The sequence below is a fragment of the Anser brachyrhynchus genome (genome assembly GCF_964034855.1).
Source record: "Anser brachyrhynchus genome assembly, chromosome: 28".
In the NCBI taxonomy this organism is placed as follows: Eukaryota; Metazoa; Chordata; class Aves; order Anseriformes; family Anatidae; genus Anser; species Anser brachyrhynchus.
This window is the reverse complement of record NC_137721.1, coordinates 2345618-2357875: the sequence shown is the minus strand read 5'-3', so window position 1 is coordinate 2357875 and position 12258 is coordinate 2345618. Positions and strand designations below refer to the sequence as shown.

The 12258-nt window shown below is 63.3% G+C and overlaps 3 protein-coding genes across 7 annotated transcripts in view; all 3 read right to left on the bottom strand.

The window, feature by feature from the left end:
* The window catches only part of COPA (COPI coat complex subunit alpha), a 134954-nt gene that overhangs the window by 72772 nt on the left and 49924 nt on the right, over positions 1-12258 (bottom strand). The window lies entirely within an intron of this gene.
* Positions 1364-4495, bottom strand: LOC308183813 (uncharacterized protein). 3 transcript variants are annotated; one of them, XM_080570237.1, is made up of 7 exons: positions 3972-4495; positions 2949-3155; positions 2711-2812; positions 2304-2342; positions 2157-2206; positions 1925-2023; positions 1364-1749 (listed from the first exon to the last, which is right to left on the bottom strand). In XM_080570237.1, exons 1-7 carry the CDS (start codon positions 4030-4032, stop codon positions 1687-1689), a joined length of 621 nt encoding a protein of 206 aa, XP_080426363.1. In that variant the 5' UTR covers positions 4033-4495; the 3' UTR covers positions 1364-1686. The 3 variants fall into 3 exon arrangements, with proteins under 3 accessions (XP_080426363.1, XP_080426364.1, XP_080426365.1); XM_080570238.1 differs by having other exon boundaries at positions 1364-1746; XM_080570239.1 differs by lacking the exon at positions 2711-2812.
* LOC308183812 (SLAM family member 9-like) lies at positions 4567-12192 on the bottom strand. 3 transcript variants are annotated; one of them, XM_080570235.1, is made up of 9 exons: positions 11281-12192; positions 9263-9556; positions 8908-9171; positions 8682-8708; positions 8045-8140; positions 7911-7955; positions 6536-6588; positions 6109-6207; positions 4567-5819 (listed from the first exon to the last, which is right to left on the bottom strand). In XM_080570235.1, the coding sequence occupies exons 1-9, from the start codon at positions 11327-11329 to the stop codon at positions 5778-5780; spliced, it is 969 nt and encodes a 322-aa protein (XP_080426361.1). In that variant the 5' UTR covers positions 11330-12192; the 3' UTR covers positions 4567-5777. The 3 variants fall into 3 exon arrangements, 2 of the variants coding, with proteins under 2 accessions (XP_080426361.1, XP_080426362.1); XM_080570236.1 differs by lacking the exon at positions 8682-8708; XR_013942502.1 differs by lacking the exon at positions 4567-5819 and having other exon boundaries at positions 6112-6207; positions 6536-7533.

Sequence of the window (12258 nt, the reverse complement as noted above, 5' to 3'; positions counted from 1 at the left end):
GTCTTCCCCCCCCCCCCCGGTGCTTTGCAGCACCCGCTCCAAGCCCTGCTTGGTGTGGGGTTGGGGCCGGATCCGGATGCGTGCCCTGCAGCAGCAGGAGGCGGCCTCCAGAGAGCGCTCGGGGAAACCGGTCCCTGCCCTCAAAGGATGCTCGGGGCTCATGGGGCCAAGGTTTGGGGTTTGGGGGGGCAAGGTTTGGGGTTAACGGAGCCAAGGGTTTGGGGTCTTAGGGGTTTTACGGAGCCAAGGGTTTGGGGTTTTATGGAGCCAAGGTTTTGGGTTAACAGAGAAAAGTTTTGGGAGGTTATGGAGCCCTCGGTTTGGGGTTAATAGAGGAAAGATTTGGAGGTTTTTGGAGCCATGGGTTTGGGGTTAACAGGAAAGATTTGGGGGCTATGGAGCCCTCGTTTTGGGGTTTCTGGAGCCAAGGGTTTGGGTTTTATAGGGCTAAGGACTGTGGATTTATGGGACTGAAGATTTGGGGATTGTGGAACCAAGGATTTGGGGTTTACATGGCCAGCAGTTTGGGGTTTATGTTTGGGTTTATCTTAGGGTTTTGGGGGGGACACAGGTTTGGGTTTATGGAGCCATGTGCTTGGGTTTTATGGGGCCAAGGATTTGGAGCTAACGGGGATTCGGGGTTTGCACGACGAAGGCCCTGGGGTGCGACTGGAGAAATTCCCAAACCCTTCGGGGCGCAGCCCCCACCTCGCCCCCCTCGCAGGATGCGCGCTCCGAGCACAGAGGCAGCGGATGTGCCCCCCTGCACACCCCCCTGGCCCCCCGCTGATTCACCGGGCCCGGGCGTCAGCGTTTCCTTTGGCTTTAGCACCTTCTCCCCCCGCTCTCAGCCTCCCCAAGCATCGCCCCCCCCGCGCCTCCCTCCCTGCGCCTTACGTGGGGCTGTGCGTTGGCACCACGGGGAGCAGAAAAAGGAGAAGCCGAGGCAGGGACCAGGTTAACCCAGGGACCCGGGGATGTCACAGTATCACCGGCCGTGGGGACAGCATCCGTCCAGCTGCACGCCATCGGGAGCTGCTCGCTTCCCCGCGATGGTTTTTTTTTGCTTCTCTGCCCTCCCCGGCTTCCACCCACAGGGTGCCCCCATGGTTATTTCCAGCCCTTGCCGCCTTCCCTTTTCTCTCACCCCGCCTTTGCCCCGTGATGACTTCCAGCGTTCAGCAAATGAGCTGCCGGCACGGTAGCTGCGTGGTTTTTTTTTTTTTCCCCCCCTTCCTGCGAGTAATTAATCAGCCAAGAAACCTCCTGCCCCCGCAGCCCCCACTTTTCCCTCCGCGTGGGCCTGCGGCCGCCTCCGCTCCTTCCTAGGGCCAGGAAAAACTGACAGCTCGGCTGCGTGGGGTGGAGAAAATCCAGGCTTTCCGGGGTGAAACCCGGCTTTATTGGCTCGGCCGTGCCCCCCCACCCCGAGCCCTGTCTTTGGGGGCAGTGAAGGCACACGCGGCCACGCTGCGCCCAGCCCCGTCCCACGCGGGTCCCTGTCCCGCTGGGATTTGGCGACGCGCCGGAGCATCCCTCGGGCGGAGCGGGGCGGTACACGATGCTCTCATCCCCCAGCGTCCACGTGTCCCCCCCCGCCGGGTGTCTTGTCAGAATTTGTCATCCTGGGGTGGCCTCGTGCTCCGTCAGGTTGTCCAAAAGCCGTCGGCTGCCCCCGGCCAGCCCTCAGTCAGCACCGGGCTCCCCGGAGCAGCGGGCACCGCCGGTGGCCTCAGGGGCATCAGGCTGCTGAGGTCAGGGAGAGGCAAAAGGAGATGCTGGGGGGGGGCACAAACCCTCCCTGGGGGTCCAGGGCACATCAGGAGCATCCTAAAACCCTCCCCACGCAGCGCTTTGGGTGCACACCGTGCCCAGAATTGTGCCCTGGGCTGGCAGCTGCCGGGGGGGGGTAGGGGGGAAATACCTGGGAAGGCAGCGGCTGTCCTGGGGGGGGGTCTGGCTGGCAGAAGGTGGTCTCGGTCAGCTCCTGGGCTTGGGGTTTCTCTGCCCCCTTCCTGTCCCCCTGCAAGAGAGGAGCAGCAGCACAAGGAGGTGCTGAGCATCCTCGCCACGGCTGCGGCAGGTGGGGAAACTGAGGCACGGGCTTGGGGGGGGGGGGGAGCGGCGGCGGAGCAGCCCCCATGTGCCCGGCTCACCTGGGCAGCGGGGAGGATCAGGGCGGTGTCGTGCTCTAGGACAAGCGCATCTGCAACGCAACACGCGGGGCTGAGTCAAGGCACTGGGAGCGGGCAGAGGCTGCTCCAACGAGCGTTGCCCTAACGAGAAACCCGCTCGCGGCTCACCTGAGAAGTCGCTGATGGAGGTGGCTGGGTCCCGCGTCCCTGCGGGGCAGGGCAGACACACGCATGACATTAGAGAGGCTGAAAACCCATTAATAAAACAACAACAACAACAACACAGCAAGCTCCTACTGGGATGAGGAGTGAGCAGGTTTGGGTTTTGCTTTGCGAGGCCACGAGCTCGGTTTGTGTCAAAACAGAGGCTGAAGCTGGCACAGGGGAGTCCAAAAGGTGCAAAACTGAACAGAAGAAGCCTCCTCCAGCACGAAGCCCCGTCGAGCCATGCCAGGATGGGTGGCACTTTGCTGCTTTTTGTGGTGCTCTGAGGCTGGGAGGATTTGCCACCGCCGTTTGCTGCTAAACCCATCACGGGGCTGCCCCAAGCACGGGTGCCCCGGCGAGGAGCTCACCTTCGCCCTTGGTCCGCCGGTAGGTGAAGAAGAGCACGAGCAGAGCAAGGAGCACAAAGATCACAGGGGACCAGTACTTGACGGGAACTCCCGACCCATTTTCTATGGGGAGAGACCAGAGGTGGGGGCTTGCTGCCAGCAAAAGGGTCTCAGGGTCACTGGGGGGGCTGCAGGACCCTCCAGGGCATTTGGTGGCACAGCCCCAAGCCACATCTCGTCCTTTCCCCATGGGACTCACGGGTTTGGTTCCCCAGGCTGCCCGCTTGCGTTGGTGTGGTGATGGTGGGGGGGTCCCTGGTCAAAGGCGGGGTCGGGGAGGCCACAGGCCACGTCTGCATCCCATCCACGTCCCTGGTGGCCGCGGTGGGGTCTCCCATAGCCTCTGGGTTGTCATCGTGCTGGGTGATGTTCTGGTCCCACAGCTCCTCTCCTTCGAGGGCGAGTGCTGGGCGCAAGGTTCGTTAATTCCCGCTAGGGCCGGGCAGCCCCAGCGACACCAACACCGCACATCCAAATATTAGGAATTCGAGGTGAGACCTACTGAAACCTCACACCAAGCAGCGCGTGGCATCGGGGCTGCACGAGCCCCACCGGGATCCCGCACCACGGCTGGGAGCTGAGGCAGCTGCAATGCCCCCCCACACCCCCCACACCCCAGATCCTCGTCCCTCCATCCCTGGGTGCCCTGGGGCTGGGTGAGCATCAGTGGCCCGGTGCTCGCGGGCTCTGCCAGCAGGCTGAGCTCCTCCCGCACGTCGCATCGCGGCCGCGCACCCCCGGCAGGAGGCTGGGCAGCTCGCCAGCGGTGCCAGCGCGGTGGCTGTGCCGGGGTGGCGCAAGGGGGACACGGCTCGGGGACACCCAACTGGCGCCAGGGCCGGGCAAGGGGCCGGGGGGGCAGCGAGCATCCCGGCTGCGGCGCTGGCAAAGAGCTGGGCTTGAAGCTCGGAGCCAGCAGCGCGGTGAGGTTGGGGTCCACAGCAGAGCCCTGGGTGCTGGGGGAGCTCGGGGGTGCCCAAAGCCTCCCCCTGTGCTCAACCCAAGCCATAAAGCAGGAGGCCAGAGCCGCGCTCCCCATAAAATATCAGGGCCAGCACCCTGCCCTGACGCAGGGGCCGCAGTGCCCTGGGGAGCCATCGCGGCCTTGCACCCCCAGCCTTCACGCCGCCCCCTCTTCCTCTTCCTCCTCCTCTTCCTCCCCTCCCAGCCCCGCAGGTGGGGGCACCCCCAGGCCCCGTGTCGCCCCCCCGGCCCCACTCACCGGCCCCAGCGCCGAGCACGGCGACGCAGAGCCACCTCCAGCCGGCTCCGCTCGCCTCCATCCCCTCCGCCCCTCCGAGCCCTCCACCGCAGCTCCTCGCAGCCGAATTTGCAATGCCTTCCTTCCCCTTTCTGCCCAGCCAACGGCTTCCTGTGAGCACGAAGGTGTTGCCGACATAAAATGATGATTAATGGGCAGAGAGCATCCCGGGGGGCACCGCCGGGGCTGCGATGGGGTAAGGGACGGCGCCCCAGCCGTCACCGGCGTGGGCGAAGGAGGCGGCGATGCTCCAGCGCTGCCCCGGCTCCCTTTGGGCCCCTGCCCAGTGCCACCAGTGCTGCTTCGAGCTCTGGACATTGCCCGGCTGGGCCGGGTTTGGTGCCACAGGGGCAAATCCCTTGGTAAAGCGTTTGGCCCACTGAGGTTTTTTATTTTTTAATGGATCGGCAGAAATTCGAGAAACACAAAAACAAGTCTTATCTGGCTGCACCGTGAAAACGCGGAGAACAAAGTAACACCACGGGTTTGTCACTAATAAGACTGCTTTCCCCCCCCCCCCCCCCAAAAAAAATACGCAGACAGAAAATGAGCTCAGATGTGTCTCGCATTTTTATTCCAGCAGCTCCTAGAGGGCTCTCCTGTGCCAGGCACTTCAAAGAAATCTCCGGTTTCATCCCTGAATAATTTACTATCCGCACAGACAAGACAAAGAGCAGGGGGAAGCAGCACGCACAGGAAGAGGCTTCCACGGCTGCGGTGTCTGTCTGGAAAACTGACGGCAAGGTGCACGTCCTGCTCAGCGCCAGCTCTGCTGGGGACGACGCGGACCTGGGCACCGCGTCCTCCCCGAGCATCCCGAGCTCACCCGGTCCCTGTGGGGATGAGCCCGGGCTGTGCAGCCGCTACCGCCCCGTGCAGCATCTCGGAGAGCTGCTCTGCTCGGCACAGCTCCGCCTGGAAGCAGCCTAATGCTGCAGCTCCAGCACCTCACACGCGAGCACATCATGCAAGAATAAAACCTCGTGTATAAATACATCAAAGGAGGTGAGCACAGCAGCACCAGCCACGCTTCTTGTCCCATTTTCCCCCCCCGAGACCTTCTCCTGCCCCCCGACAACCTCAGACCACTTCCCACCCAGCGGTGTCTCACGCGGGGCTGCAAGCAGCTCGCTCGCGGCACAAAGAAACCCCACGAGTGGTGGGGGAGCTGCGAGGTCTCCACCAGCTCCCCACGAGCACTGGGGGAGCGAGCACAAGCGCTGAAACCACAGTGCACCTTCATCTCATTCTTTTACCGTGTTTTAAAAAGTGTTATTTTTACTTTCTCTTCGTCCCATAACCGAAGAAGTCAAAGTATTTGCACGGTTAAAAAGTGTAGTAAAAAATCGTGGCTTTAGGACTCTCCTCGGGGCTTCCCGCCCCTTTGCGCAGCCTCCTCGAGGCTCCTCGCTGCAGGAGCCTCCCAGGAGCAACGTCTCTGCGTGGCAGGGCCGGGTCGGCAGCCGCAGTTTTGTTCCGTGTTTCTCCGGCCAGAGAGTGCAGAAAGAGGAGCCCACGTCTCACCTGGATGCCAAAACACGGGCAGAGCTCCTGCGCCAGACGAGCGTCTCTGCCTGCGCCGCAGCCCCCAGGTGCTTACGTCCTCGTGCCGAGGCCAGGGTGACCGAGGCGGTGGTGCTGAGCCGGGAAGGGATGCCACAGCCCGGCGTGCTGGCACCACGAGCGGAGCGGGCTCACGGCTGTGCTGGGCTCTGCCTGTGCCGTGGCACCCAGCTCGCTGACCGGCCAGCAGAGGCTTATCCGCTCCTAGCACCCCGGCGTGCTGCCGCCCAGCTCGTTATCATCCACCTGCAGTTACAAACAGACACAGCTACACGAAGCTCCCAGCAGCCGATGCCGCTGGTGACATCCGAGGAGGCCCTTAGGCTTGCTTAGAAGTGCTGGGCCCCAAGAAAAAGCAGTGGCGACCCCCTCTGTCCTTGCCCCAAGCCCCTGCCCCCAGCACCACGGCGTTGCGATGCGCTCAAGGGACGAGCTGCCCCTTCCCACTGCCTCCCCGCCCTGCTCAGGTCCCATTTCGCCCCCCGGGGTCTCGCCTCCCCCCCCCAGCGGGAGATGGCCACGAGCACCAACCCACCTGGGCCATGGCCTGGACGGTGGAATAAATGGTTTTGGAGGTCTCTGCCCCATGGGCCGGCGTCTTCTTTGGGTCATTTCTCTGTGCATGAGGGAAATCCTGCATTTGTGGAAAAAGTTTTTTACATGTTTCCAGGGCACAGAAGAAATGGCTCGGGGAGCCAAGGCCACCCGAATTTGGCGGGGCTGGGGACCAAGACCCAGCGCTGGTCCCTGGTGACACACGGGGAAGCACAGGCAGGTGGCTGTGGCTTTGCCGGCTTCTCTCGGCCGTCCCCTTTGCTGTCCCCGGGAGGAACCAGCAGATAAAAGCGGGGCCGTCCGGCTGCTGTCCTCCCTCCACATCCCCACCATGCGTCCCCCGCGCTGTCCCCAAGCCACGCAGGGACCCCAAGGGGGTCGTCGGGGGTGAGCCCGCAGGGACTCACCTGCTGGGCAATGCCGACCTCAGCGTACACCGTCAGGTATTCTGCTGCCACCTCTGCAAGGAGAAGAAGGGGCAGGTCAGCACCGGAGCCGGCTGCGGCATCCCCGGTGCGCACCCGGCTCCTCGCCGAGGGCTGGGGGGATCCCGGCACCAACCCTGCAGAGCCACGGCCGTGCGCTGGCAGCCAAAGACAGTCGAAGCAACTCGCTAGTGAAAATCAGCTTTTTATTTAAATAGAAGATGTTTTCATGTGCTAGCCTCTCCATTTTAAGCTGCAGCCATCGCAGCAAGAAGCGTTGTCAGTCTTTGTCTCGTCAAATAGAGGATGGGGGGATTTAAGTCCTTCATAACCCTGGCTTGGGGTCAACATTTCAGTGCCTGTCATTTGAAACGGCCACGGGGACTTGGGCCTGCACAGAGAGGAATTTTTAGGGGAAGAGCTTTGCTGTTGCTGGTGGAAGAGCTGGGTCCTGCTTCTGGAGAAAGCCTGGGTCCTGGTGCTGGGTGCGCCTGCACACCCGGCCCGGGCACACAGAAACGCGAAACAAAGGGCAGCGACTGCCCCGTTCACAACAGCTTTAGCTCAGCTTAGCGAAACAGCAAGATGCACACGTAAAAAAGGCGAGGGAGAGCTCTTCTGGGAAGGCACAGGCACATCCCACCGCCGATGCCGGGGGCGCAGACACCAGCTGGTGCTGCAGCCTCTCGCTGCACCCGGCCTCTCCGCTGCAATTGTGTCCTGAGCCCCGGACACGGACCCGAAAGCGATGCCATGCTCTTGGGGAAACCTCCGAGCTCTGCCCCCAAAGCCCCCCAGCCCCAAGGAATCCAGGCAGCGGCTCTTAGGGGCAGCGCAGGCAGGCAGGAGTCGCTCGGGCTGGGCACGGTGCTGCAGTGGGGCCGTTTCACTTCTCTGCACCCCCCTCTGCTGCCGCCTTCAGATTGTCCCCAAAGTCCCTCTCGTGCTTTGGCGCTGTCCTCACGGCTCCGCTTTCTTCCCTTGGGGAGGGCACAAAGGTCTCCAGTGAGGGACAAGGGCAGGGGATGGCTCCAGCGGCCGCAGCATCGCCCCGGGGGGGGGGGGGGCGGTCAGGGACGCCTGTCCTGTCATCGTGCGTGCAGGATGGGGGCGCAGGGAGGTGCTGGGGGTTCGCCAGCCCCAGCCTCAAGCGCTACCTGGGCTCGAGGGAGGATGTACGGTGACCTCCAGCATGTCCCAGGGGGGGTTAAAGCTTTTGGGGGGCTGTGAGAGCGGCTATGCTGCGGTGCCAAGCCCTGGCAGTGGCTGAATTCCCTCCTGATCTTGGTGACCAGCCTGTCCTCACCAAGAAAATCGAGGACGGAAGGAAACGCCTGGGGGAGCCTGAAAATCCTACCTGTAGCGGGAGCTCCGGGCGTGGAGGGGTTGCAGATCTTCCTGCCTGGGGGAGAAGCGACACCGGGCTCCGTCACCAGCAGCCCCCGCGTGGGGCTGCGCTGCAGAGGCTGGGACCTGCAGGCAGAGCCTTACCTCGGAATATCAAGAGGGCCAAGAGGGCAGCCAGGATTATTAGCGCTATGATCACCGTCGCGGCTACGGTGCCGGTAAAGCTGCTCCTGTAGCTGTCTGGAGAGAGAAGAGGGTCCGGTGATCACGGAGGAGTCGTTTGGGCACGTCCCGAGGCTCATCGGCCTCTTCCCAGCGTCAGACCCGGGGGTAAAGAAGCGCGGCTCTGCTGCTGACCCCTGCTCGGCCCTCCCCTGCTCGGCAGGAGCTCTTATTTCATGGGGACGTGGTGCAAGGCTGGCAGGAGCCGACGCGCTGTACTGGGACGAGCTGCTGCTCTTGCACCTCCCCAGCTCTGCCTCCCCACTGCATTAATAGTTCCCTGCTCTGATCCCAAGCTGGGACATTCGGGGACTGACCCAGGCCTCCCCCTCCAAATTTTCTCCGGTGGCAGAGACAGTGCACGGATGCTGAGGATGCCCAGAAAGCCTGGATATCCCCCACCCCTCCGCCCCCGAGCTGCAGGAAGAGATGAACTGCTCCGGCCTCAGGCTCCCCGGCCTCCAGCGCAGGGTCGGGGCAGCCCGGTGCCGGCAGCGCTGGCTCGGGCACCCTGTGACACTTGGGGACAGGACGTGGACGGGGCGGCACGGCTGCTCACCGGTGGCAGGAGAGCGGGTTGTGTTTTCTGGCGGCACGGCGTGGGGAAGAGAACAGGGACAGGGGAGAGAGGTGAGCGCTTCGGCAAAGCCCCCCACCCCGGGGGGGGGGCCACGCTCTCTCTGCTTTCTGAGAGCCTGAGGAGTGCCCAGCTGGGATCAGGATGCGTCCCGTCCCCGCCAGCATCCCCCCGGCCCCCCATCCGCGCATCCTTTGAGGGCTCTCACCTGCGCAGAGGGCGGCGGGCGAGACGGTGGCGTTGCTGCTGCTGACGGGGTTTCGCACCGTGCAGGTGTAGGACAGGACATCCAGCTCCCCCGGGGGGGGAGCCTCCACCACCACCTCGGGCCCCTCGGCATCCAGCTGCTCGCCGCGGCTCCAGGAGAAGGATTTGTCCCCGGGGGTGTGCACGGCGCAGCGCAGGGTGTAGCGGCAGCCCTCAGCCGAGCAGTTCCGCGACGCGCAGGTCACCGCCGGCTCCTGCAGCACGCCTGGGGAAAACGGGGTGGGGGGCGGGGGGCTCTCAGCACATCTCCCACCCTTCGCTCCTGGCACGAGGCCGAAACGTGAAAAGGCACTCACTGTACACCCGCAGGATGAAGTTGGCTTTAAACACGGTAGTTTTTGCTGTGTAGTTGCCGGCATCTTTCTTCCCCAGCTGGGAGATGGTGAGCGCGCTGCCGTCCTCGGGGAAGGTCACGCGTGACTTGTAGGAGTCCTCATAAAACGAGGGATTGGGAGGCTCTCCCAGTTTGATGGTAAGTATGGTCTCTCCACGAAAGCTCCAGGCCAAATTTTCTCCTCTCAGGCCCTGGAGGTGAAACGTGACGGACCTGCCCTCGGCTCCATCCACTTCTAACGTGCTGCTGGCACACGCTGGGGAGAAAAACCAGGCTGAGCCCCGAGCACGAAACGAAGTGGGTTTGGGGGTGCCGTGCTCAAGGGGCAGGTTCAGTCCTGGGTGTGGAGCCCCCCCAACCTTAGGCCTTTGGGGTTCTTTGGGGTCCGGGCCCCGAATCGCCCTCCATGCCGCTCCCCAGCCAGCACAGCATGCGTGGCACGAGGACGGCCGGTGCATCGCCGCGGCTCTGGATGTGAGGGTGCTGAGAACCAGCCCCATCACGGGGCGCTCGCGGGAGCTGGGGGGGGTCCCACGTGTTTTACTCCGGGATGAGGTCCCGCAGCAGGACCGGTGCTTTCGCGTCCCGCAAGCGATCGGCACGTGGTTGTGGCTGCTCTCAGCTGCAAGACTCACGCTGCTTCGCAGGCCCCAGGAGCATGCAAGGGACAAAGCCCCAAGGTGCAAAGCAAAAAGCACAAGGCGGAATTTGTGACGGCTCCAAAAAAAAAAAAAAAGAATCAAGCAGGTTCCCTTTTCTTGCAAGAAAGATGACCAAGCTCATCCAAATGAGCAAGGAAGCAGGTGGCTGCTTCTCTGATTTTGTGACTTCTTCCCTCTTCTGAGGAGGAAGAAGACATATTGCTGTTGTTTTGGCTACTCCCCAGTTCAAATCTCTGCTGCCCCAGCCGGGCTGGGCTGGGAGGGGGGAGGCTTCCCCACCAGAGCCTGGAAAGGGTGGGTCCTGGCCCCGAGACGCTGCTCTCTTCCCAAGGGTGCTCTTCTTCGAGGCCAAGCAAAGGCACTCTTGCCCGCACCCCCCCGCCCCGGGGACCCCTCCGGGGACGCGCTTCCCCCGCTGCAGGGAGGGGAAAAAGCTGGCAGAGGAGATAGGGCTCGGGGAGGAAATGCTGCAGGCAGGGCGCGCTCGTCCTGGGGGCCGCGGGGGCTCCTGCGGCGTCTCTGCTGCTTTCTCCCTGCACCTGACAGTTTCTCTTTTGGCCACAGCCACCTGCAGACCCTGCCCAGAAGTCATGGTTAGGAAGAGAGGAGGAGAAAAGCAGCATCTCCAGCCGGCGTGGGAGCAGAGCCCGTCCTGCACCAGTGCCTGCTTAAAGCCTGAGCCACCCCGCCAAGGCTTGGAGACATCTGGTTGCAAGAGCCAGATGGGAATCCACACGATTTTCCCTTCCAGACCTCCCTCGATATTACTTCTGTGCCCATGAGTTCATGAGACTCGTGGCGACAAACGTCCCGGTGTCTGCAGCAGCCTGAAAACAACCAGAAAGCTCCTCGTTCCAAAAACAGACCTGAGCTCCCCGTAACGAAACCCTGGACAGGCAGCAGGCTCACAAACAACACGCGGACGGCCACGGGGAGCAGACCCCGTGGCCGCCGCCGGACACGGAGCAGAAGGGCAAAAGTGCACATCTGGGGCACATCTGGCAGCAGCTGGACGGAGGCCGGGCTGGGGCTGAGGCCCAGCACATTCACCCGTTAGTGGGGGGGGCCGCGCGAGGATGGGGCCAGGAGCAGGTCTGGGATGTGCTGGGCGTGATTCACCCATCCCTTGTGGGACAGCGGAGCCGAGCCCTTGTAACGGGGTGAAAAAACAAGCCCTGTCCCCACGTAGGGCACTCGCACCGGCACACATCAGTTCGTCCCGGGCTCTCTGCTCTCGTGGGCATCCCCAAACTGCCTCCACCCGTGGGCTCCTTCCCTTCCTTCGTGGCACCCGGGGACAGGAGCATCCCACCCTTACCTGCTCGGCGCAGGAGGCAGGCGAGGAGCAGGCACACAAACACCTCCATCGGAGCACGGCGCGCTCTCTGCCCTCAGCTCTCGTGGTTTGTGGCGAGAGAAGGAAGAAGATCACACTACGCCTTTTTCTGTTTCTCACTTCCTCCAAAACAGCTCTTTAAGACCCCTGGGCTGGTTCGTTGGGGACGGGACTTCTGCAGATTTTTCCAACCTCAAGCAGCTTACCCAGGGCCGTGTCTGTGAGGTTTCAGAGTGCCCGGGCTGCCCCCCGGGGCCCCGGGTGCTCTCCCACACCGGGGACGACTCTCCCCACCCTCTGCCCACCCTGCACCCCTGCGTCCCCCCTCTGTGACGCTGCAGCCGCAGGAGCCGTCCCCCCTCGCCTCCTAAGGGCAGCCCCACGGCCGCACGCTGATCTCTGACTCCTCGCGTTCACTCCCCGTCCTGCGTGTGTAAATACTCCTAGGGAGACCGCCCCCCCCCCCCAGGACCTCAAGCACCCAGGAAGGGTTTGGGGGATTTCTCCGTAACGGGGCCTCTCAGGCACTTCCTTGCTTACCTGCTGGAGGTGACCCTGCTTTAGGCCCCATTTTGTCGGTTTTGGGATGCCCCTCCATCCTCCATCACATCGCCCCTCTTGCTCCTCAGAGGGGGCCCAGGGGTCCCCCGGTGGTCTCGGACCTTGGCCCCAGACGGTTTGGAAGACGCTAAAGCAGAACCCAGAGGCCGCTGCATCTGTTGGCTGCTTGTGGCAGCTGTGCTCGGGCTGGCCCCAGGCCCCCGATGGAGCTGACACCGCCGCTGCAGCCCCCAGAGAACCCCCCCACCACCGCAGCCCCCTCCTGAAGGACGGCACCCTGCCAACTACCCGACCCTGGGGCAGTTCTTGAAGAAGCGCAGCCCGGGGGAAGGAGCCAGGCAGCTGGGGGAGGATTGTACCCCGCGGGATATTCCCCCCCCGGGGCAGGGAGGAGCAAGG

Coding starts and splice junctions, on each gene's coding strand:
- LOC308183813 (XM_080570237.1), bottom strand. CDS start 4,032: ATGGAGGCGAGCGGAGCCGGCTGGAGGTGGCTCTGCGTCGCCGTGCTC. Junction 2,813..2,948: donor CAGCCTGGGGAACCAAACCC/GTGAGTCCCATG, acceptor CTCTCCCCATAG/AAAATGGGTCGGGAGTTCCC. Junction 2,343..2,710: donor CCGGCGGACCAAGGGCGAAG/GTGAGCTCCTCG, acceptor CCTGCCCCGCAG/GGACGCGGGACCCAGCCACC.
- LOC308183812 (XM_080570235.1), bottom strand. CDS start 11,329: ATGGAGGTGTTTGTGTGCCTGCTCCTCGCCTGCCTCCTGCGCCGAGCA. Junction 6,589..7,910: donor GCCCGGAGCTCCCGCTACAG/GTAGGATTTTCA, acceptor TTCTCCTTGCAG/AGGTGGCAGCAGAATACCTG. Junction 6,208..6,535: donor AGGTCGGCATTGCCCAGCAG/GTGAGTCCCTGC, acceptor CCACAAATGCAG/GATTTCCCTCATGCACAGAG.